Source organism: Coenobita brevimanus, chromosome 22, assembly GCF_032717465.1.
Source record: "Coenobita brevimanus isolate Jiangsu-jjx chromosome 22, ASM3271746v2, whole genome shotgun sequence".
Classification (NCBI taxonomy): domain Eukaryota; kingdom Metazoa; phylum Arthropoda; class Malacostraca; order Decapoda; family Coenobitidae; genus Coenobita; species Coenobita brevimanus.
Window position 1 is genome coordinate 232,501 of NC_136975.1, and position 23,582 is coordinate 256,082.

The window sequence follows — 23,582 nt, forward strand, 5'->3', positions numbered from 1 at the left end:
ATACAAGTACACATACATGTACACACACATACACATACATATACATACACAGCTCAGCCGACGACACAGTGATACTCATGGGGATGTATTGCATTCCCACACACACACACACACACACACACACACACACACACACACATTAAGTCCCACCAGTTCGAAAAATGACTCCTAAACATAATTAAATCGCAATCAGGAAATATAAGCTACTTCATCGGAATAAAATAAGTACGTTTAAAGGTTCTCAGTATTTTTTAATACGTGGGGGAGGGAAGGCAAAAACAAATAATGAGGGAAAAGAGGAGCGTAGAGAATAGACAGGGGTGATGATGGGGCAAGGGAGTGGAGTGAGAATCGCAGAATAGGTAGTAAAGTGAGCAGAGACAGAAATATGTGAAGTGGGAAGTAAGGAGTGGCGAGGATGGACTGGAATGGTGATAGACAGAGCGTGTTTGCTTTCAACTGAGAGAACTGGCCCACTCCCGGAACTTTACTAACGCAGTATGTCGTCGTTATATGAAAGTCAAGCGTCAGTTATGAGGTAGGAATGAGTCTCAGTGGTTACTAGTCAAACTGAATCTCAGGTCTGAATACACTTTACAATCTACTGATCTCTAAGGGGTTGGGGATCTGTGTCAGGTTACAGCAAACGCGTAATTGTGTGGCAGGAGAGGAATGGTATGTCCTGCAAAAAATTAATCTCTTTCAATCTGATGTCCCATTTTCCTTTTTTTTTTTTTTAACGCAAAGAAGAAAGAACCAAAGGCCAGGAGCCTGCAAGTTGTTCCCTCCAAGAAAAAGCAACCAAGATAACAGGGAGCCAAATTCAAGAGCCGTTCATATCGAGATTCTTTTACAAACTGCGTTTGAAAGACTAGAGATCATAGGCAGTAAGAAATACAGACGGAGGGAGGCAGTTCCAGAGTTGACCTGTTGCATACATGAAGGACTCGGAATAACGGTTAACTCTTGCATTAGAGAGTTGGACAGAAAAGGGACGAGAGTTTGTTACCAGTTGGATGCTACGTGCCCGCCATATGGTGGAGGGATGCAAGCAGACAGTTCAAAGGAGCACTGGCCATTGAAGTAGCGATAGAACAGAGATAAAGATGCAACTGTGCGACGCAGAGACCGAGGTTAAAGAAAGCCAGTAAGAAGAGGAGAGCTAATGAGACGAAAACCATTGACTCCACCCTGTTGAGAAGAGCTGCATGTGGGTAGCCTCCCCACAAATGAGAGTTTTACTCTACACAGGGGAGAATAAAACCCGTGCATAAAGTCAACAACTGTGCAGGGGTAAGGAAGATACGGAGTCGGCTTAGCTCACCTAAGCTCTTACAAGCAAAATTTACAATACAGGTAATATGATCTTTCCAAGACAAATCCAGAGAGAATGAATCCCCAAGTATGTTTAAAAATGATGCAGGATTGAGCTGGATATTGTTAAAAATTAAAGGGTCCTGCTGTGGAAGATTTCATATGGTTGATAGATATAAGAACTGAGTTTTCGATGCAATAAAATCAACAAGATTAATTTTACCTCAATCAACGATATGTGCCAAGTCAGGCATTAGGTACGCCATAGCCTCATTGCTTTGTTGAAGTAATTACTGACATGGACCCTGCGAGAAGCGAATGGCAAGGTGAAGGGTGGAGTCATCAGAGTATGAGTGGATAGGGTTAGATGCGCAGCTTAGAAGGTCATTGATGAATAAGAGGAAAAGAGCTGGAGATAGGGCAGAGTCCTGAGGATCATCACTTTTGATAGCTCTAGGAGAAGACCGATGGCCGTCTACAACAGCAGCTACAGAGTTGCAAAAAAGAAGGCTAGAGAAAGAGGCACAGATAGAAGGATACAAACAGTACGAGGGTAGTTTGGATATTAAAGATTTATGCCAGACTCGACGGAAAGCCTTTGCGATGTGAAGTGCAATGACAAAGCTTTCGCCAAAGTCCCGAACGAGAACAACCAGGAGTCTGAAAGGTGGGTGAGAAGATCACCACCGAAGCGTCCCTGGCGGAACCCATACTGTCGATCAGAAAGAAAGTTGTGATAGGAAAGATGTTTTAAGTTTTAACAGACACGAAAACTTTTGAAATAGAGGATGTTAAAACAATTGGGCGATAGTTAGAGGGATGGGAGTGGTCAGGATGTTAAAACAATTGGGCGATAGTTAGAGGGATGGGAGTGGTCAGGATGTTAAAACAATTGGGCGATAGTTAGAGGGATGGGAGTGGTCACCTTGGGACAGGCTGGATGAGAGCAAACTTACAGCAAGAAGAAAAGGTGTAAGTTGATAAACAAAGTCGAAAGAGTTTATCTAGGCAGGGTGCAAGCACAGAAGCACAGTTCTTGAGGATACCAGGAGGGATCCCATCAGGCCCATTTGCCTTGTTAGTACTGAGGCCAGTGATGGCAGAAAATGCATCAGTTGAAGAAATTCTGTTCTCAGCCATGAGGAAGTGAAGTCAGAGGGGAGAAGTGATTGAGGGACAGCACTGGCATATTCTAAAGTGGAATTGAAGGAGAAAGTCTGAGTGAAGAGCTCTACTTTTTCAGTAGGAGAAACACCTACAGAGCCATCAGAGTGGAAAAGAGGAGGGAAGGATGATGAGGTAAAGTTGTTAGAAAGGTTTTTGGCAAGGTTCCACAAGGAGTGGGAAGAATTCGAGTTGGAGAGTTAAGAACTATTAGTATGGATTAAATTATTTTTAGCAGTGCGAACAACAGGCTTAGCACGAGTCCGGGCAGAAATATAAAAGAGATGAGATTCAGGAGTGAGTTGGCTCCAGTACCGTTTGTAGGCCTTCTCCTTGTTGTGGACAGCATTAGAATAAGCGTGATTAAACCAAGTTTTTTGTTTTTTGCATTAGTCAAAGGATATGAGAAAGGAATGTATGCTTCCATGCACGAAAGAATAACTTCCATAATGCGCAAGGCATGCTGAGATGGCTTTTGGTCATGGAAGCAATAATCATTCCAGGGAAAATCAAAGAAGTACTGCCTGAGGTCCTCTCAATCAGCAGCTCCAAAATGCCACAACCAGGTCTTATTTGGAGGGTCCACAGGCTGTACTGGAGCAATAGGACAGGTTAAGGTGATAAGATTGTGACTGGAGGAGCCCAATGGAGAGGAAAGATTAACAATGTAAGCAGATGGATTAATTGTAAGGAGGAGGTCAGTTACGTTGGAACTCACTCCAAGGCTATCAGGGATATGGGTAGGGTGCTGTACAAGCTGCATTAAGTCATTAAGGATAGAAAAATGGAGGCTTGTCCACCAGGTGGATTAGTGAAAAGAGGAGAGCCAAAGGTGATGGTGAACAGTGAAATCTCCTAGAATGGAAATTTTCGAGAAAGGAGAAACTGATAGTATGTGTTCCTTCTTAGATGTAGGATAGTCAAAGAATTTTTTTTAGTGGGTGGTAGGTGGGGCCGCTCACCATCCACTTACTCGATGTAGTGCTGCTTTGGGTGTCTGCCCTTTCCTCTCTTCCGTCCTTCCTCTTCTGTCTTTCTTTTCTTCATTCTTTCCTCTTCCTTCTGTCTATGGGTGACTTTACACTCGCTCTTCTGCCTTTCTTTCCTTCATTCCTTTTCCTTCTGCCCATGGGTGACTGTACACTGAGTGACAAGCCAAATGGTTTCCTGTACACCAGGAAACCAATTACTGTGTTGGGTGGTAACCATATAATCAAATCATGGCGTCTCGTGGTTTAGTGGATAAATAAGGCCCTCCAATCGGACTGAGCCTGTGTTGGTTTATATCGAAGTGGCGGTTGGGGTCACGTAATGACCTGAGTGGGGCTGGTCACTCTCATCTTAAATGTCAGGACCAACTTGCCTAGCCCTAAGCTCTTACGCTTCTCATGGGGCGGCATAGGATTGGATGATGAATGGATGGAAGTAGAATTAGGGGATAAGTAAACCGCACAGATATATTTACTGTAGCAGTGAATGACAGGAAAGCTGAAACCAGAAAATAGAGAATTAAGAAGATTCAAATTCAGGAATACGTGAGCAAGATATGTAGTTGTGTACATATACACAACAGCCACCTTTGGCTTTGAAGTGGGTGTATAGAAAGTAGGAGGATGCAGAGAAGGGTTTGTTATCAGTCGCCTCAGACAGCTGAGTCTCAGACAGAAAGAGAAGATGAGGTTTAGAGGAGGAGAGGTGGTGCTCAACAAAAAGAAAGTTAAGAGGAAAGGCTGCGAATGTTGCAGAAATGAAGAAGAAATGAGTCAGACGGTGGTTCCAGGCATCTTGCTGGGTCGTCACCGGGAGAGGGGGCGGATAGTTAGGGGTTTGATTGTCCCTCCCCCACGGGGAATCCGAGGCTTGGTTATAAGACACCATTTTTGTTGAAGTTTGAATTCGTAGGAACTGTAGAGTGTAATGTGTCTGTGGTTTGTGTTGACAATTAAAGGAACTTGTATGGGAGAGAATGCTGGCCTACTCTCTGTATTACTGAAACACTGAAAAAGTTCAGCAAAGGGGGATGGTCAGGAACTTGCCCCGAGGGCTGATGAAACAGGAGCTTCAGCTCTCCTTGTTATTTGCTTTCCATCCGCCTTGGGAGTACTGCCCTGCTTGACTGGTGCTACGGTCTACTCCCAATTTTATTTCATTGCTGAGTTCCTAAGTCGACTTTCTTAATCTTATCAAGGGTCTGGTGGTGAAATGGTTAATGAAGGCGGTATCTAATCCCTCCTTTTCGAAAAATCTTATGTGCTGAATAAAATAACTCTATGGAATCGGTAATGCCGACGTAAAGGTACTAGTTAGCATGCATCTAGAAATTTGATGGAATGGAAAGGGTGGGTGGAAAAGTGCGGAGAGGACAGGCTGGGGTGGTGGTGTGAAGTGGGGCATGGCTTGGAGAATACACCCTGTTCAGACTGGCACTGTAGGTGGGGTAGTATGGGTGAAGTAAATGTAAATGTAAAAATATTCTTCAACGAAAAGAGAAAAAAAAAATGTAGGCATGCACCACTCCCGGACAGTCAAGGTCAGAATCTTGCCTACAGCTGCACTGCATCTTATTCACACTCAGAGCATGTTCGTCTCTTTCCTCCTTGACGCACCTCATCAACAAGCGTCATCCATGGGCAGAGAAGCATGTCATACCTCTTAACATTTGAAGTAGAGACTAGTGGAGGAAAGTGAGAAGCAGAGGGGTGAACTTTGAGTGAATTTGTCCCCGGCTGTACGTGACGTCTTGTTAAAAAAGACAAACAAAACTCTTCTCAGTTTGTACATACCAAGGTTGCCAGTACGGCCATTGGTGGATGTGTAGTGCCTTCCTGTTGTAAACATCATATCCGGACGGCCTGATGTGGCCCTCTGAGCGAACACCTCCTTCACTGTGCTCGCCTCACTCACCAACACAAGCCTGCCCAATATAGGACTGTCATCATCATCATCATTGCTAGTACTATATTATCGACATCACCATTACCAGTACCAATATTGTCATCATCATCACTAGTATTAATACCATCGTCATCATCATCACCAGTACCATCAGCAGTATCATCATCATCATTTTTAGTTTTACGTCTAATTGTTATGTTGAACGGGTCATACGGATTTATCTAATAATATGAAGATGTGTTTCAGGTGAACCCATGTGACCCTAGAGCAAGAAATATATGTTATCATGGGCGTCCATTGCTTTAGAAAGTGAAGGGGATTAGAAGCCCCTAACCACCCATCCATAGATTATTATGCCTTCGACTAATTTCAGAGAAATGTGGAGGTCACAGGTAATAAGATACTCGTATATTTTAACACAATTGTCCTGCTAAGAAATTATTATTGTATTGATAAAACTATAAGCTTTTGTAGACACACACACACACACACACACACACACACACACACACACACACACACACACACCGCTAGCTGGTGCAGTGGTAACGTTCTCGCTTGCCAACTGGTGGACGGGAGTTCGCGCCTCGCTCAGGTTGCGAAAAGTTTCACTGACGAAGTGGGTGGTTACTGTCCCCCTTGAGCAAGGGGACGGGTGTGTGCGTGTGTGAAGGTCACAGCCTTGCCCTTAGATCGGACTATATGAGCTCTCAGCTCCCTTCCGGGAGGGTAAAAGCTGACGATCACAACTATCAAGTGATCCTGACCGACCCGGTGAATTACACACACACACACACACATACACACAATATACATACTGCATATATATATATATATATATATATATATATATATATATATATATATATATATATATATATATATATATATATATATATATATATATATGTATATATATCCATCATCCAATCCTGTGTTGTACCATGAGGAGCGTAAGAGCCCGGGGCTAGGAAAGTTAGTCCTGACATTTAAGATGAGAATGACCAGCCTCACTCATCCACTGTATGAGTGGTACTACGTGAGCAATAAGCCCCAACGACCCCTTAGATATAAAACTGCACTGGCTCAATACGATTGGACCGCTCTAATTACTAAACCACCAGGTGCCATAATTTTGTTATATGGCTACCACCCAGCGTAGTAAGTGGTTTCCTGATGTACAGGAAACTATTTGGCTTATCACTCAGTGTAGAGTCGCCCATAAACAATAGGAAGAGGAAAGAATGAAGAAAAGAAAGAGAGAAGAGGGAGTGTAAAATCACCCGATAGCAGAAGGAAGAGGAAAGAATGAAGGAAAGAAAGACAGAAGAGGAAGGAAGGAAGAGAGGAAAGGGCAGACACCCAAAGCAGCGCTACATCGAGTGAGTGGATGGTGAACGCCCCCCATCTACCACAAAGCGCCCCCATCTACCACTATATATATATATATATATATATATATATATATATATATATATATATATATATATATATATATATATATATATATATATATATATATATATATATATAGATAGATATAGATATAGATATAGCCATTACAAGTAAGTCCACCGCTGAACAAAGGCCTCCCCCAACCTTCTCCACGAATTCCTTGACTGAGCCAATCTTTGCCACGTTTTCCCTGCAGATTTCTCTATCTTATCTCTCCACATCCTATCTGTCCTTTTTTCTGCTACGCTTACAATCTCTTGGTGTCCAGTCAGTCAACCTCTTGCTCCATCGGTCATCCCTTATTCTTGCTACATGGCCTGCCCACCTCCATTTCTGTTCTTTGATAACTTCTATAATATCTTTGACTTTAGTCTGCTGTTTCACCCAAGTTGATCTTTTGCTGTTTCTTAAAAATATTCCCAGCACTGACCTTTCCATTGCTCTCTGAGAACGGATTCATTTATTTTCCATCGATATTGTCAGTTTCCAGGTCTCACAACCATACGTCATAGCTGGAATTATACATTCGTTATATACTTTTTGTTTCATACAAACTGGCAAGCTACTTTTCATAATGTCTCTACGTTTACCGAAAGCTTTCCATCCAATTGGAATGTGTAATTTTATTTCGCTATCATTATCTTTCGTTAATTTAAGTATTTGTCCCTAGCAATTGTACTCCTCGACTTCTTCAAGAATTTCTTTGGTTATTCTGATGACACTCTTTGGAGTCTGTGGATTAAACATTAGTTTTACTCCGGCTAATCTTCAGCCCTACTTTGAGACTTTCTCTGTTCAGGTCATTTAACATTTCTTGCAATGTCTCTGCTTTTTCTGAGATTAGGACAATGTCATATGCAAATCTTAAATGGTTTAGCTTTTCTCAATCTATGTTTACTCCTTTATTTTCCCCGTCTGGCTCTCTGAAAATACTTTCTAGGCATGCTGTAAATAACTTTGGTGAAATTGTATCTTCCTGACGCACGCTCTTCTCAGTCCTAATTTTTTCAGAGTCCTTTTGTAATTTAACTGTAGCAGTTCCCTCTTTATATATGTTTTTGAGCAGTTTTACGATGTTCTCACTCACTCCTTGTTCTTGCAATGAATTTATAATTCCTATGTGCTCCACTGAGTAGAAAGCCTTTTCATAATCAACAAAACCTAAGCACAGTGGCTTATTATATTCTGTAGCCCTCCTCTCTTCCTATTTCTCCCATCTTTCCTGTCACTTTTTATTGCTTTTCATTCCTTTACAGGTGGCTTTACATTGAGTGTCAAGCCAAATGGTTTCCTGTAAGCCAAGAAACCACTTACGACTCTGGGTGGTAACCATATAACCAAACCATACGTGCTCCCTACGTGTCAACAAGTGGGTTTGTGGAGGGTTAGTGCCCCTCCCCGTAAAACAAATAAGCCAAAGTCAAATGGCCACCCCTTACGGGATTATGGCGTCTGGCAATAGATAGATAGATAGATAGATAGATAGATAGTTTTCTCAATTAGCTAATTCACTGTGTGTAGCTGATCATTAGTCGAATACCCGCTTCGGAATCCTGCCTGTTCACGAGGTTGGTTTTCCTCCAAATTTGTAGTTATTCTCTTCGTAAGGACTTTAGTGAAGAGTTTGAAAATGACTGATAAGCTAATGGGTCGATAGTTACTAAGATCTTTTGAGTCAGCTTTTTTGTAAAGTAAAATAACTACTGCGTTACACCATGTTTTGGGAATTTTCTTCATTTTCATACATTGAGCAAATAAGTGAGCAAGCCTGTTTTGTACTTCTACTCCTGCATCCAACGGTAAATCTGCTATTATTCCATTTTCTCCTGGAGCTTTCCCTCTTTTCATATTTTTAAGAGAAATGTTTACTTCGTTTAGTGTTACCTCAGGTATATCACTTGTGTCAACTCTCAGTTCTTTGTAAAATTCTTCAACTCAACTCTGCATCTTATCTCTGCATCAAATGGTTTCACCGTTTTTTTCTTTCAGTGATGTCATTTGTTGCTTTCCTAGTGCCATTTTACTTCGGACCTGTTTCAGACTTTTTCTATTATGGTTTCTTTGATCTGATCCATGTTTCTCTTTCCTTTGTCTTCTCTTTGTCTTTTGTTGATAAGCTTATTTAATTCCTCTCGTTCTGTTTCGTCTTTCTTTGTATTTACTTTCATTTACTTTCGTTTCTTCATAAGCTCGAGTGTCTTTTCTGGACATTTCTTGGCTTTGGTTGTATTAGGTTTTCCTACTACCTCCCCTGATCCTCTTAGCACTTTTGTTAGTCTGTCATTCAGCTCATTAGTGTCACATTCACCATTATTTAGAGCCTGAAATCTGTTCCTTATTTCCAACTGAAAGGCTGCTTTGTTTTCGTTTACTATTATTGGGCATATCTTTTTATCTGTAATCATCCTTCACTTTTGAAACAATCTGGCTTTGCAACTCACCATTCTATGGTCACTTCCGATATTTACGTTGTTGATAACTGTGACATCTGTGATCGTGTTATTCCTATGTGCTGCAATGAAGTCGATTTCATTCTTTGTTTCTCCATTTGGGCTTCTCCAGGTCCACTTTCTCCCTGTTCTTTTGTGGAAGAATGTATTCATTATTTTCATGTTAAACATTTCAACAAAATTTACCAGAATTTCTCCTCTTTCATTCCTTTCTCCCACTCCAAGTTTTCCCATACATGCTTCTTCATTTTTTAATTTTCCAACTTTTGCGTTGAAGTCCTCCATGAGTATGATATATGTTGTCTTTTCTTCTTCCATAATCTGGGAGATGTCATCATGGAATGCTTCTATTTCTTCATCTGGGCTTCGAGAAGTTGGTGCAAATACTTGTATAACTTTCAGGGTATATTTTTGCACAGTCTAATGACAACAAATGCTGCTCTGTCAGACACACTGCTGAATTGAACAATGTTGTCTGCAAGATTTCTGTTAATTAGAAATCCTGCACCACTAACTCTTTCATTTTGCCTTCCTTTGTAGTAAAATAGGTGGTTGCTGTCTTCGAGCTGAATTACTCTTTCTTTTTTCTGTGGGTCTCACTCAAACCTACAGTATCCCAACTAACGTTCTCCAGTTCAGTCATTATGTTATCATGTTTGTAATCTTCTGCGAGGCTTCTTACATTTTATGCATAGATCTTCATGGATTTCAGATTCTTTAATATCCCTGTCTCTAACTTGCCAACACGGTGCCTACTCACTTTCGGTGGCACACGGCCCGTAAGCACAAGAGGAAGTGCGGTTGGACTTATAGTAGACAGTGATCCAACAGGAACACCCGTCAAATCATTTGATATATATATATATATATATATATATATATATATATATATATATATATATATATATATATATATATACTAACAGAGGTACCCGGCATTGCCGTACCAAAAGGTGAACATTTTGATCCTATTTGTTCTAATTCAGTCTTTCTTTCTGCTCCAGAAAAACCATGAACCTCTTATGGTTCTTTAAAGAGATTATAAAAAGTCTAGGAACTTTCTATTTCAGCTTTCGGAGACTAATGCACAGTACTTGTGTGAACTTGTTTACCACTGCCAGTGACCTCAAATAATCTCGGAAGTCAACCTCACATAGCCTATGTCCGAACTGGAGGTCATGTGAGTCTCCATGCCAAAAATTGGGCTGCTGGGTCCTGTCGTTCGAGCGTGTATTACCGGTGACCTCAAGGACCTCCAACTGGTGACCTCATATGATCTCGCAATCTCACATAGCCTATGTCCTAAGTGGAGGTCATGCGAGTTTCCAGGACAAAAGTTGGGCTGCAGGGGTACCCAGCATTGCCCGGGCCAAAAATGCAAACACTGAACCAGTGACCTTAATGATCCAGATCTGGATTTTGACCCACCTAAAGCTATCCTTGGGTCACCCTGATTCTGAATGTATATGGGTCTATGGGTCTCTGGTGCTTGGTTTGGATGTGGGTGAAGGACAAACAATCACACAGTGAGGTTCATTTATATATATAATAGCAGGGGTACCCGGCATTGCCGGGCCAAAAAGGACAACTCTAATCCAATTTGTTCTAGCTCAGTCTCTCTTTCTACTCCAGAAAGACCTTTTTTTTTTTTTTAAATGCAAGGAAGAAGGAACCAAAGGCCGCGAGCCCGCAATTATTGTTCCTTCCAAGAGAAAAACAAAATACAAGAGAGAGCCAAATTCACAATCCGATTATTTCGAAATTCCTGGACACACTGCGTTTGAAATACTGGTGGTCATAGGAAGAAGGAAATACAGACAGAGGGAGACAGTTCCAGAGCTGACCTGTTGCATAAATGAAGGACTGAGAGTAACGGTTAACTCTTGCATTAGAGTGTTGGACAGAAAAGGGATGAGAGTTTGCTGCTAGACGGGTGCTACGTGCCCGTCGTAGAGGAGGAGGAATGCATGCAGACAGTTCAGAGGAGCAGTGACCATTGAAGTAGCGATAGAAAAGAGATAAAGATGCAACAGTGCGACGAAGAGACAGAGGTTGAAGGGAGTCAGTAAGAGGAGGAGAGTTGATGACACGAAAAGCCTTTGACTCCACCCTATTGAGAAGAGCTGTATGTGGGGAACCTTCCCACACATGAGAGTTGTACTCCACACAGGGGCAGATAAAACCCCTGTATAGAGTCAACAACTGTGCAGGGGTAAAGAAGGAACGGAGTCAGCGTAGCACACCTAATCTCTTGGAATCAGATTTTACAAGAGATGTAATATGATCTTTCCAAGATAAGTCCCGAGTAAATGAAACCCCAAGCATGTTCAAGGATGATGCAGGATTAAGCTGAATATTATTAAACATTAGTGGGCACTCCTGTGTAATATTTTGACGGGTTGATAGGTGTAAAAACTGAGTCTTTGATGCATTTAAAACTACCAGATTATTTTTATCCCAGTCAGAGATACGAGCCAAGTCAGACATTAGGTGTGCCATAGCCTCATCTCTTGTTTGTTGAAGTAACTGTTGAGATTGACGTTGCGGGAACCGAATGGAAAGGTGAAAGGTGGAGTCATCAGCGTATTCGTAGATAGGGTTATATGTACAGCTTAGAAGGTCATTGATGAATAAAAGGAAGAGAGCTGGTGATAGGACAGAGCCCTGAGGAACACCACTATTGATAGATCTAGGAAAAGAACGATGGCCGTCTATAACAGTGGCTATAGAATGACCAGAAAGGAAGCTATAGATGAGGGCACAGATAGAAGGATAGAAACCGTAAGAGGGCAGTTTGGAAATTAAAGATTTATGCCACACTCGATCGAAAGCCTTTGAAATGTCAAGTGCAATGGCAATGCTTTCGCCATAGTCCCGAAAGGAGGATGACCAGGAATCTGAAAGGTAGGTGAGAAGATAGCCAGTGGAGCGTCCCTGATTGAACCCATACTGACGATCAGAAAAAACGTTGTGATAGGAAAAATGCTTTAAAATTTTCCTATCAAGAATTGATGCTTTCAAATGTTTAAATTAAGAATTGACTCAAAAACTTTTGAGATACAGAACGTTAAAGCAATTGGACGACAGTTAGAGGGTTGGGAATGGTCACCCTTCTTTGGGACTGGCTGAATGAGAGCAAACATCCAGCAAGAAGGAAAGGTACAAGTTGATAGACAGAGGCGAAAGAGTTTGCCTAGGCAGGGTGTAAGCACAGAAACAGTTCTTGAGAACAACAGGAGGGACTCCATCAGGCCCATATGCCTTATTAGTACTGAGGCCTGTGACGGCAGAAAATACATCAGCTTAAGAAATTTTAATGTCAGCCATGTGAAAGTTAGAGGGGGAAAGTGATAGAGGAACAGCATTGGAATCGTCTAAGGTGGAATTGGAAGAGAAAGTCGGAGCGAAGAGATCCGCTTTATCAGTAGAAGAAATAGCTACAGAGCCATCAGAGTAGAAAAGAGGAGGGAAGGATGATGAGGTTAAGTTATTAGAAAAGTTTTTGGCAAGGTGCCAGAAGGAGCGGGAAGAATTCGAGTTGGAGAGTTGAGAGCAATTAGTATGGATGAAATAATTTCTAGCAGAGCGAAGAATAGACTTAGCGCAATTCCGGGCAGAAACGTACGGTACAAAAGATGTGATTCAGGGGTGGGTTGGCTCCGGTACCTTTTATAGGCCCTCTCCTTGTTGCGGACAGCATCAGAACAAGTGTGATTAAACCAAGGCTTTCTTGCATTAGTCAGAGGATATGAGAAAGGCATGTATGCTTCCATGCTCGAGAGAATAACCTTCGTAATGAGCAGGGCACACTCAGATGGCTCCCGGCCATGGAAGCAATAATCATTCCAGGGAAAATCAAAGAAGTACTGCCTGAGGGCCTCCCAATCTGCAGCTCCAAAGTGCCACAGACAACATTTCTTTGGAGGGTCCACAGGCCGTAGCAGAGCGATAGGACAGGTCAAGGTGATAAGGTTGTGATCGGAAGAGCCCAACGGAGAGAAGAGATTAACAGTGTAAGCAGAAGGATTACTTGTAAGGAAGAGGTCAAGTATGTTGGAGCTCTCTTTTGAAGAAGGATTATAAGAATCCAGGAACTTTCTATTTCAGTTTTCACATACTAAAGCAAAGTGTTTGCGCACACTTGTTTTCTATTACCAGTGACCTCAAATAACCTCTGGCCAGTGACCTTAAATGACCTTGGTGGTCAACCTCACATAGCCTCACATAGTCCGAACTGGAGGTCATGTGAGTCTCCATGCCAAAAAAATGGGCTACTGGGTACAGTAGCTCGGCGTGAATTGCCAGTGGCCTCAACTGACCTCCGAGCAGTGACTTCAAATGACCTCGGAGGCCAATCTCACGAAGCCTGTATCCGAACTGGAGGTCATGTGAGTCTCCATGCCAAGAACTGGGCTGCAGGGGTACCGGGCATTGCCCGGGCCAAAAAGGCCAAAACTCTACCAGTGACCTCAAATGACCCAGATTTGAATTTTGACCCCCTAAAACCATCCTTCAGTCACCCTGATTCAGATTCAGAATATATATATGGGTCTGGGGGTCTCTGACCTTTTGTTTGGGGGTGACTGAAGGACAAACAAACAAAGTGACTCTCTCTCTCTCTCTCTCTCTCTTTATAAATATATATATATATATATATATATATATATATATATATATATATATATATATATATATATATATATATATATACAGTATATGGAGCCTCTGTGGTAGAGTGGTAGAGTGTGCATCTCACACGCTGGTGGACGCGGGTTCGCCTTCCACCAGGGTTGTGTATATATATATATATATATATATATATATATATGTATGCACACTGATGCCGACTTTTATGCATGGTTGCGGAGAGTCAAGACGTGTTTCCTGAGCTCTCCTCTAGCTATAGGGCTGCCTCACCGGCATAGATTTTGCTTTTTCCGCCACTAGGGCGTTTTTAAGATAAAGTTAGGATTAGTTAGTTCTCATTTTCCTCCCCTCCCTGTTAGAGATACAATAGGTCTTTGTATCTATTTCCTGAGTTTACCTTTGCTTATCACCCATGGAGGGTCCCCCCCACTGATCGCTCTGGGGCGTGAACGGACACGGTCGGGCCTCCCTGGAGTGGTTTGAGAGGGCAACCTCAGATTTAGGTGTTCTGCCTCGGGTTATTCGTCCTTTGCTTGTCTTTTCGCCTTCTTCCCACTTCCCCCTCTAGGGGGGAGTGGTACTATGACGGACGCCCCTACTACCTCCCCCCCCATCAGGGGGGGGGCAGCCCCGACCAACCCCCAACTGAACCACGGACAGACCGATCCCAGACTGAATGGCCCCAGACGCGCACCCCGCTAGACATAAATGTTGCTTCATGCGGTTGGTTCCACTCCCCTGTCCAGCCTCAATCCCTTCATTATCAAGAAGGTGATTGATGGGTGTGCCGGTGAGGTGGAACAGGTGAAAAAACTTGCTAGTGGGGACCTTCTAGTAAAGACTGTAAATGCGCGCCAGGTTAAAGATTTGATGATGTTGAGTAAATTCCATTGCTATGATGTTGTGCCGACGATCCCTCACTCCATGAATTCCTGCAAGGGAGTCATCACTTGCAGGGACCTCATGGTCATGGACGAGGACGACATCATACGTGAACTTGCTCATGAAGATGTAATTGAAGCCCGTTTCATCACGAGATTTTCCGAGGGCAGGAGGACGAAAACGGCAACGGTTATATTGACTTTCGGCAAAGTGACTCTCCCAACCCATATCAAAGTGGGGTATGAAATTGTTAACATAAGGACATACATCCCTAACCCACTTCGTTGTTTACGATGTCAGTTATATGGACATCATGAAAAGTCTTGTCGGGCTTCTCAATCAGTCTGTGGCAAGTGCGCAACACAAGGTCATGATGCTGAACATTGCACATCAGAGACTGTCAGCTGCTTTCACTGCAAGGGTGCTCACTTCACTTCCTCTAGGGATTGTCCCAAGTGGAAGGAGGAGAAAGAGGTCTGTGCGGTGAAGGCGACTGATGGCATCTCTTTCTACGAAGCAAGGAAAAAGGTGAAGGAGTTGCATGCAACTCCTACACCAAATAGGTCCTATGCTTTGGCGGTGATGTCCCGCCCTGTGATGTGCACTGTGGAGACGCAGACTGATCTCGTGCTTGTTAATCAGGTCACTCATTCTACCTCCACCTCCACCTCTGAGCCTCCTGTACGATCCAACTCTCTAACTGACCTCCCTAAAGCTTCATCATACTCACAGGCCGCTGCTGCTTCTCTGTCAGTCAAGCCTAAATCGAAGCCTGACAAGACTGTAAAACATAACTTCACTACCCTTTCAAAGCCACGTCCTCATGTCCTCCCTGCTCCTAGTCCAGCGAGGGAGAGGAAGAATAGCTCTTCCTCGGTGGAATCTGGGAGCCTTGTTATTGACGATAATATGGAGGTTTCCGTAAGCAAGCACCAGGAAAGGTCCCCCGGTAGCCACTCGCCTGGTCGCAGGGGGCATAAAAAAACTAAACACACTGGTCCCCCTCGTAAATCTTAAACCGCCGCATTCACTATAGTACAGTGGAATTGTAGAGGTATTGGGAATAAGTTACACAATATAGCAATCTTGCTTTCTATACACAGGCCAGACGTTATTTGTTTACAGGAGACGCGCCTGGAGGATCATCCTGATCCTCCACAGTTAAAACACTACCATTCGTATAGAAGATATGAAGGTCACGGAGTAGCCATATACACACACAAATCACACCCACAAACGGAAGTGATTTTAAATTCTACTCTGGAAGCGGTCGCGTGCAGAGTAAAATGTAATAACACGTATCTGTCTATTTGCTCTCTGTACTGTCCTCCACATGGCCTCATTGATAGTGATGCTTTATATTCACTATTTGAACATCTGCCTGGAAATAAGTTAGTGTTGGGCAATTTTAACGCCCATCACTATCAATGGGGTAGCTTGAGGATTGATGGTCATGGGGAGCAAGTAGCCGACCTAATACTACAGTCCAACCTCTGTCTTCTGAACGATGGTAGAGTGACTCGTGTAGATGATCGTACTGGTAACTTTTCGGTCATTGACTTATCTTTGGCCTCCCCTGGTATACATCAAGATCTCTCATGGGACCCTTATGACTACTCCTTGGGAAGTGATCATTTACCCATCTGTCTTTCTTATACACGCGACATCATTTCGGACCCTCCACCTCCAAAATTTAACTATAAGAAAGCAGATTGGGGATCCTTCTCAAGGATCACCAATTTAGATATACTGTATCTGGGGAGACCATAGATGTTAAGGTTGAAAATATAACTACTTCCATATTACACGCAGCTGAGGCTGCTATGCCCAAGACTTCTACAGTTCATGCGAAGCATAGAGCACATTGGTGGAGGCCGGATTTCCAACAAGCATTAAGAAAACGCAATAGGAGATACAGGATTTTTGATAGTCAGCCCACTGAGGAAAACTTTATTGCATACAAACAGGCATGGGCTGAGGCAAGGAGAATAATAAGAAGGGCCAAACATGACTCCTGGCGGTCCTTTGTGTCCACGGTGACTCGTACAACACCATTACGTAAAGTCTGGTCCACTATAAGAATATTAAATAATAAAGGCCCATATTTCCCAATCACCACCCTTCAGGTAAATAATAACACATATGACGAGCCCGTGGACGTTGCTAACATCCTCGCCAGGAGTTTTTCTCATGTAAGTAGCTCAGCCAATTATGATCCGCGTTTCCAACAACATAAACGCATGGCTGAGCTACAGATATTAGACTTTGCCACAGAAGACATAGACTCCCCGTACAACCAAGAGTTTACGCTAGATGAACTGCTCCTTGCCCTTAAATCCTGTAAAGACACCAGCCCTGGACCAGACACCATCACATACGATATGATCCAGCATCTTAATCAGGACAACCTGATTAAGATGTTAGCATTGTACAATGAGATTTGGGCGTCTCAAACGTTCCCAAACTCATGGCACTTTGCGCACGTCATACTGATACCCAAAGAGGCTGGTCGTCTTATGAATCCCACTTCATTTCGTCCTATTGTGTTGACTTCTTGTCTATGTAAGGTCATGGAACGAATGGTAAACAATAGGCATCTTTTTGTTTTAGAGTCGAAGAATTTGTTAAATGATCAACGATGTGGCTTCCGTAAATACAGAAGTTCACTAGATCATTTAATGAATTTGGAGCATTGTATTGCAGAGGCATTTGCCAATAAAGAATTCATGATAGGGGTGTTCTTGGACATCCATAAAGCCTATGACATGACATGGCGACACGGTATACTAATGAAGCTCTATCCTTTTTTTTTTTTTTTTTTTTATGCGAGGAAGAAGGAACCAAAGGCCATGAGCTCGCAGTAACAGTTCCCTCCAAGAGAAAAACAAAATACTAATAAAGAGCCAAATTCAAGATCCGATCATTTTGAGATGCCTGGACACACTGCGTTTGAAAGATTGGAGATCATAGGCAGCAGGAAATACAGACAGAGGGAGACAGTTCCAGAGCTGACCTGTTGCATAAATGAAAGACTGGGAGTAACGGTTAACTCTTGCATTAGAGAGTTGGACAGAAAAGGGATGAGAGTTTGCTGCCAGACGGGTGCTACGCGCCCGTCGTAGAGGTGGAGGAATGCAAGCAGACAGTTCAGAGGAGCAGTGACCATTAAAGTAGCGATAGAAAAGAGATAAAGATGCAACAGTGCGGCGAAGAGACAGAGGTTGAAGGGAGTCAGTAAGAGGAGGAGAGTTAATGAGACGAAAAGCCTTTGACTCCACCCTATTGAGAAGAGCTGTATGTGGGGAGCCTCCCCACACATGAGAGTTGTACTCCACACAGGGGCGGATAAAACCCATGTATAGAGTCAACAATTGTGCAGGGGTAAAGAAAGAGCGGAGTCGGCTTAGCACACCCAATCTCTTGGAAGCAGATTTTACAAGAGATGTAATATGATCTTTCCAAGATAAGTCCCGAGTAAATGAAACCCCAAGCATGTTCAAGGATGATGCAGGATTAAGCTGAATAATATTAAACATTAGTGGGTATACCTGTGGAAGATTTTGTCGGGTTGATAGGTGTAAGAACTGAGTCTTAGATGCATTAAAGACAACCATATTATTTTTACCCCAGTCAGAGATATGAGCCAAGTCAGACATTAGGTGTGCCATAGCCTCATCCCTTGTTTCTTGAAGTAACTGTTGAGATGGGCGTTGCGGGAACCGAATGGAAAGGTGAAGGGTGGAGTCATCAGCGTATGAGTGGATAGGGTTAGATGTACAGCTTAGAAGATCATTGATGAATAAATGGAAGAGAGTTGGTGATAGGACAGAGCCCTGAGGAACACCACTGTTGATAGATCTATGAGAAGAACGATGGCCGTCTACAACAGCGGCTATAGAACGACCAGAAAGGAAGCTAGCGATGAGGGCACAGATAGAAGGATAGAAACCGTAAGAGGGCAGTTTGGAAATTAAAGATTTATGCCAGACTCGATCGAAAGCCTTTGAGATGTCAAGTGCAATGGCAAAGCTTTCGCCAAAGTCCCGAAAGGAGGATGACCAGGAGTCTGAAAGGTAGGTGAGAAGATCGCCAGTGGAGCGTCCCTGCCAGAACCCATACTGACGATCGGAAAGAAGGTTGTGATAGGAAAGATGCCTTAAAATTTTTCTATTAAGAATTGACTCAAAAACTTTTGAAATACAGGAGGTTAAAGCAATTGGACGATAGTTGGAGGGTTGGGAGTGGTCACCCTTCTTTGGGACTGGCTGAATGAGAGCAAACTTCCAGCAAGAAGGAAAGGTACAAGTTGACAAAGGCGAAACAGTTTGCCTAGGCAGGGTGTAAGCACAGAAGCACAGTTCTTGAGAACAACAGGAGGGACCCCATCAGGCCCATATGCCTTGTTAGTACTGAGGCCAGTGATGGCAGAAAATACATCAACTGAAGAAATTATGATGTCAGCCATGAGGAAGTCAGAGGGGGGAAGTGATGGAGGAACAGCACCGGAATCGTCTAAGGTGGAATTGGAGGAGAAAGTCTGTGCGAAGAGATCTGCCTTATCAGTAGAAGAAATAGCTACAGAACCATCAGAGTAGAAAAGAGGAGGGAAGGATGATGAGGTAAAGTTGTTAGAAAGATTTTTGGCAAGGTGCCAGATGGAGCGGGAAGAATTCGAGTTGGAGAGTTGAGAGCATTTAGTATGGATGAAATTATTTTTAGTAGAGCAAAGAACAGACTTAGCACGATTCCGGGCAGAAACGTAAAGATTATGTGATTCAGGGGTGGGTTGGCTCCGGTACCTTTTGTAGGCCTTCTCCTTGTTGCGGACAGCATTAGAACAAGCGTGATTAAACCAAGGCTTTCTTGCGTTAGTCAAAGGATATGAGAAAGGAATGTATGCTTCCATGCCCGAGAGAATAACCTCCGTAATGCGCAAGGCACACTCAGATGGCTCACGGCCATGGAAGCAATAATCATTCCAGGGAAAATCAAAGAAGTACTGCCTGAGGGCCTCCCAGTCCGCGGCTCCAAAATGCCACAGACGACGTTTCCCTGGAGGGTCCACAGGCCGTACCGGAGTGATAGGACAGGTTAAGGTAATAAGGTTGTGATCGGAGGAGCCCAACGGAGAGAAAAGATTAACAGAGTAAGCAGAAGGATTAGTTGTGAGGAAGAGGTCAAGTATGTTGGAGCTCTCTCCAAGGCGGTCAGGGATACGGGTAGGGTGCTGTACAAGCTGCTCTAGGTCGTTAAGGATAGAAAAGATGTAGGCTTGTTCACCAGGTGGATCCGTGAAAGGAGAGGAGAGCCAAAGGACTTTCTCTGTCAAATTGCCCCGTAACGTAACATCGGATATATTTATCCAGGAAAACGGGGTGCCACAGGGAAGTGTGCTTAGTCCTACTTTATTTAGTATTATGATCAATGATATTCTGTCATCAGCTCCCATCCCCAGGAATCTTAAATACTCACTCTATGCTGACGATTGTGCAATATGGCACTCCTCCCGTAATGCACAATTTTCGGCTGGGCGGATTCAAGCAGCCCTTGACTCCGTCCACCTATGGGCCTTGCAGTGGAGATTTAAGTTTTCCGTCCGTAAGTGTGCCGCTGTAGTCTTCACTAATCGTAACGTACCTAATTTGTGCTTAACTTTGGATAATCAGGCGGTACCTTTTCAAAATTCTGTAAAATTTTTAGGAATACATTTTGATCGAAGAATGAATTTTAAACTTCATGTTAATACTTTGCTTGCTCGTTGTGATAAACCGTTAAATGTCCTCAAGTACCTAGCGGGTACTACCTGGGGTGAGGACAGAAAATCTTTATTAATGGTGTATAAGTCCCTTATTCGATCGAAGCTAGACTATGGCGCACAGGTGTATGGCTCGGCATCCGATGCCACGCTGAAAGGATTGGATGTGCTACAGGATAAATGTTTGCGAATGTGTCTTGGAGCCGTCCGGTGTACCCGTGTGGCTTGTATGGAAGTGGAGGCGAATGTGCCTCCCCTCTGTATTCGCCGTGACCACCTGGCCTTGTCCTACGGCATAAGGACATTTAGGAAAAGCAACATCGTCAATGTGGCCTGTACCCCCCTGCGTCAATACCACCACTTTCTGCGGGGGGGTGCGTCGGCCACTTGCCGTTCGCCTCCACTTACTGACTCAGGAGCTTGGTGTGGACCCCAGTGACTGTGACAAGTTGGTGTTAAAAAATATAGCGCCTTGGGAGCCACCTGCCTTTACTGTTGATGTTACATGGCTCCCAGCACCAAAGGCCAAGGCGCCGGAGGCGGAGGTCCACCACTTGTTTCATAACATCATCATTCGTCACTTGGGGTCCCATCAATTGTACACCGACGGCTCCAAGTCGAGTGAATGTGTGGGTGCAAGTGTGTGATCGACTGAATGTGCCCTCAGGTATCGGTTGCCGACTCATACATCTGTGTTTACCTCAGAACTTTTTGCTATTGACAAAGCCATAGACTATGCTCTCAATTCTAGGCATGACTCATTTGTCATATTTTCAGATTCAAAATCAGCCCTTCAGGCAATTGCATCTTGTACTACGGACTCTCACGAGATCCAGGGCCGCATCGTTAATAAGTTGCATTCATGCAACAAGTCATTCACGCTGATCTGGGTGCCTGGTCATTGTCGTATCTACGGCAATGAGCAGGCTGACTTACTTGCAGAGTCGGCTGTAGAGCTCGAGGAGACTTGGGACGTTCCTCGTGATCTACGGTTGAGTCTATCTTTCGGAAAGAAATCAATAAAACTTCTGTGGCAAGGTCAGCGGATCAGACTAAATATTCCAACCTGTAAGCCGTACCTGGGCGACTGGGACACCGCCAACCGCCCCAGTCGCCTGGAAGAAAAAGTGGTGGCACGGTTACGACTCAATGCCACCATTTTAACCCACATGAAACCTTATATGGAAAGACGCTTCCCACCGCACTGTGACATCTGTAATGCGGTGTTATCTATCAGTCATATCATCCTGCGCTGTCGGCGATTTATTCGTGAACGTGCTTCACTTATAAATTACTGCAGTGCAGTAGACGTCCCCTTCACCCTTTCCACCATCCTGGGTGATGGGGACATTGTTATGACTGATAAATTGATGGCTTTCTTGAGAGAGACCGGACTGATCAGAGTGATGTGACTTTTTTACTGTAGGGTTATGGTTTTTTATCAACGGTAAATATGTATATATAGTATTGTTAATTAGGGTTGACAGTTGACATATTTGAAATAGTTCCTCCTCCCACCGATCTATTTCTAATACAGATGTCCCTTACATTAAGCCAAGTTCCTCGCCTGACAGTCACCAGCTGATGAGTGCAAGTGTGCAATATAGGAAGGTATTGAGCACTTGCAGTCGATGGTGGTATGCTGGGCGAGGTTCTTCATTTTTTTGTACAAATTATGTAAATACATTATACTGTCTTGCTTAAGTTATTCTAATTAGGGCCGACAGCTGACGTATATGGAAATGTTCCTGACTCGTCTGGTTCCCTTTCATATATTGATGTCCCCTATATTAGGTTGTGCCTCGACTGACAGTCACCAGGTGATGAGTGCAGGTATGTCATGTAGAAAGGCATTACATATCTGTAGTCGATGGTGTTCTCTTGGTCGAGGTTTTTTTAACATTAGTGTAGGTCTAGTTATTTGTCTCTTAGGATTTAGTATAGGTTAGCGATTTGTCTGTTAGGTGATTAGTTTTAGGGTATTCAGATTAGGTATTTTTTATTATAAGTAATATAAGGTTAAAAATAAAAAATAAACTAAAAATAATAAAAATAAAACAAAAAATAATAAAATAAAAATTATTATATATATATGTACGTGTGCATGAAAGTGTGTATGTTCATATGCATGGATGTGTGTATGTATGTATGTATGTATGTATATATATATATATATATATATGTATATATGTGTCAATATATATACATATATATATATATATATATATATATATATATATATATATATATATGTATATATGTGTCAATATATATACATATATATATATATTTGCCTTAATGACCAGAGGCTCCGGCCTCAATGGTCGATAGGGGAAAAAAAAAAAAAAAAAACTGATGCCTTTTATTAGAATATCAACAGCATGCACACAAACAGGAGACATGTACTAAAATTGTATATTGTGAACTAAAATCAAAATTTAATTAAAATGCATTCCTCTATTTTCATAGATCCTCAGTTAAAAATAGTGGCCCAGGAAGATATGTGCTTCCTACAAGTGATTGACAGCCACTGATATTTGGTATGAATTGTCCACTGTTGTTAGTTTCATTTCGAGTTGTGTGAAGCTTCAGTTGCCCCGTTTTCGTAATTCGGAAAAAGGTTTGTTTTTTGAAGCTGTAATTGGGTCAGTGTCTCATAGATCTCTGTTCAGTAATGGTTTAAATTTGCTTATGAAATATTTTTCCTTTGATTTTCTTAATATAGGATCATCCTTTTTTACTTTATAGAAGGGCATAATATTGAAGTTTGGAGAACATATTTTTGCACATTTAGCTATGTGAGTATTAACATATAAACCTTTACCGTGATTAATATGATCCCTATGTAGGTTAGTACGAAGCCTGAGATTTGAGGTCTCGCCTATATAAATCTCTTTGCATCCACCGCAGCGAATTACGTAAATGCAGTTTTGTGTCGAGCATCCCATGTTTTCGTTAATTTGGAATGTGTAGTTGACACTGGGAAAAGTGAATTGACTGCCTTCAATTATTTCCATGCA

The 23,582-nt window shown here is 42.7% G+C and overlaps 1 protein-coding gene across 1 annotated transcript in view; it reads right to left on the reverse strand.

The window, feature by feature from the left end:
- Positions 1-23,582, reverse strand: part of LOC145392348 (cytochrome P450 2E1-like) — a 51,275-nt gene that overhangs the window by 16,859 nt on the left and 10,834 nt on the right. Inside the window, exon 3 of the mRNA XM_080266749.1 lies at positions 5,262-5,392. Coding sequence (XP_080122875.1) covers positions 5,262-5,392 — 131 coding nt within the window. The remainder of the gene's footprint in view (positions 1-5,261; positions 5,393-23,582) is intronic.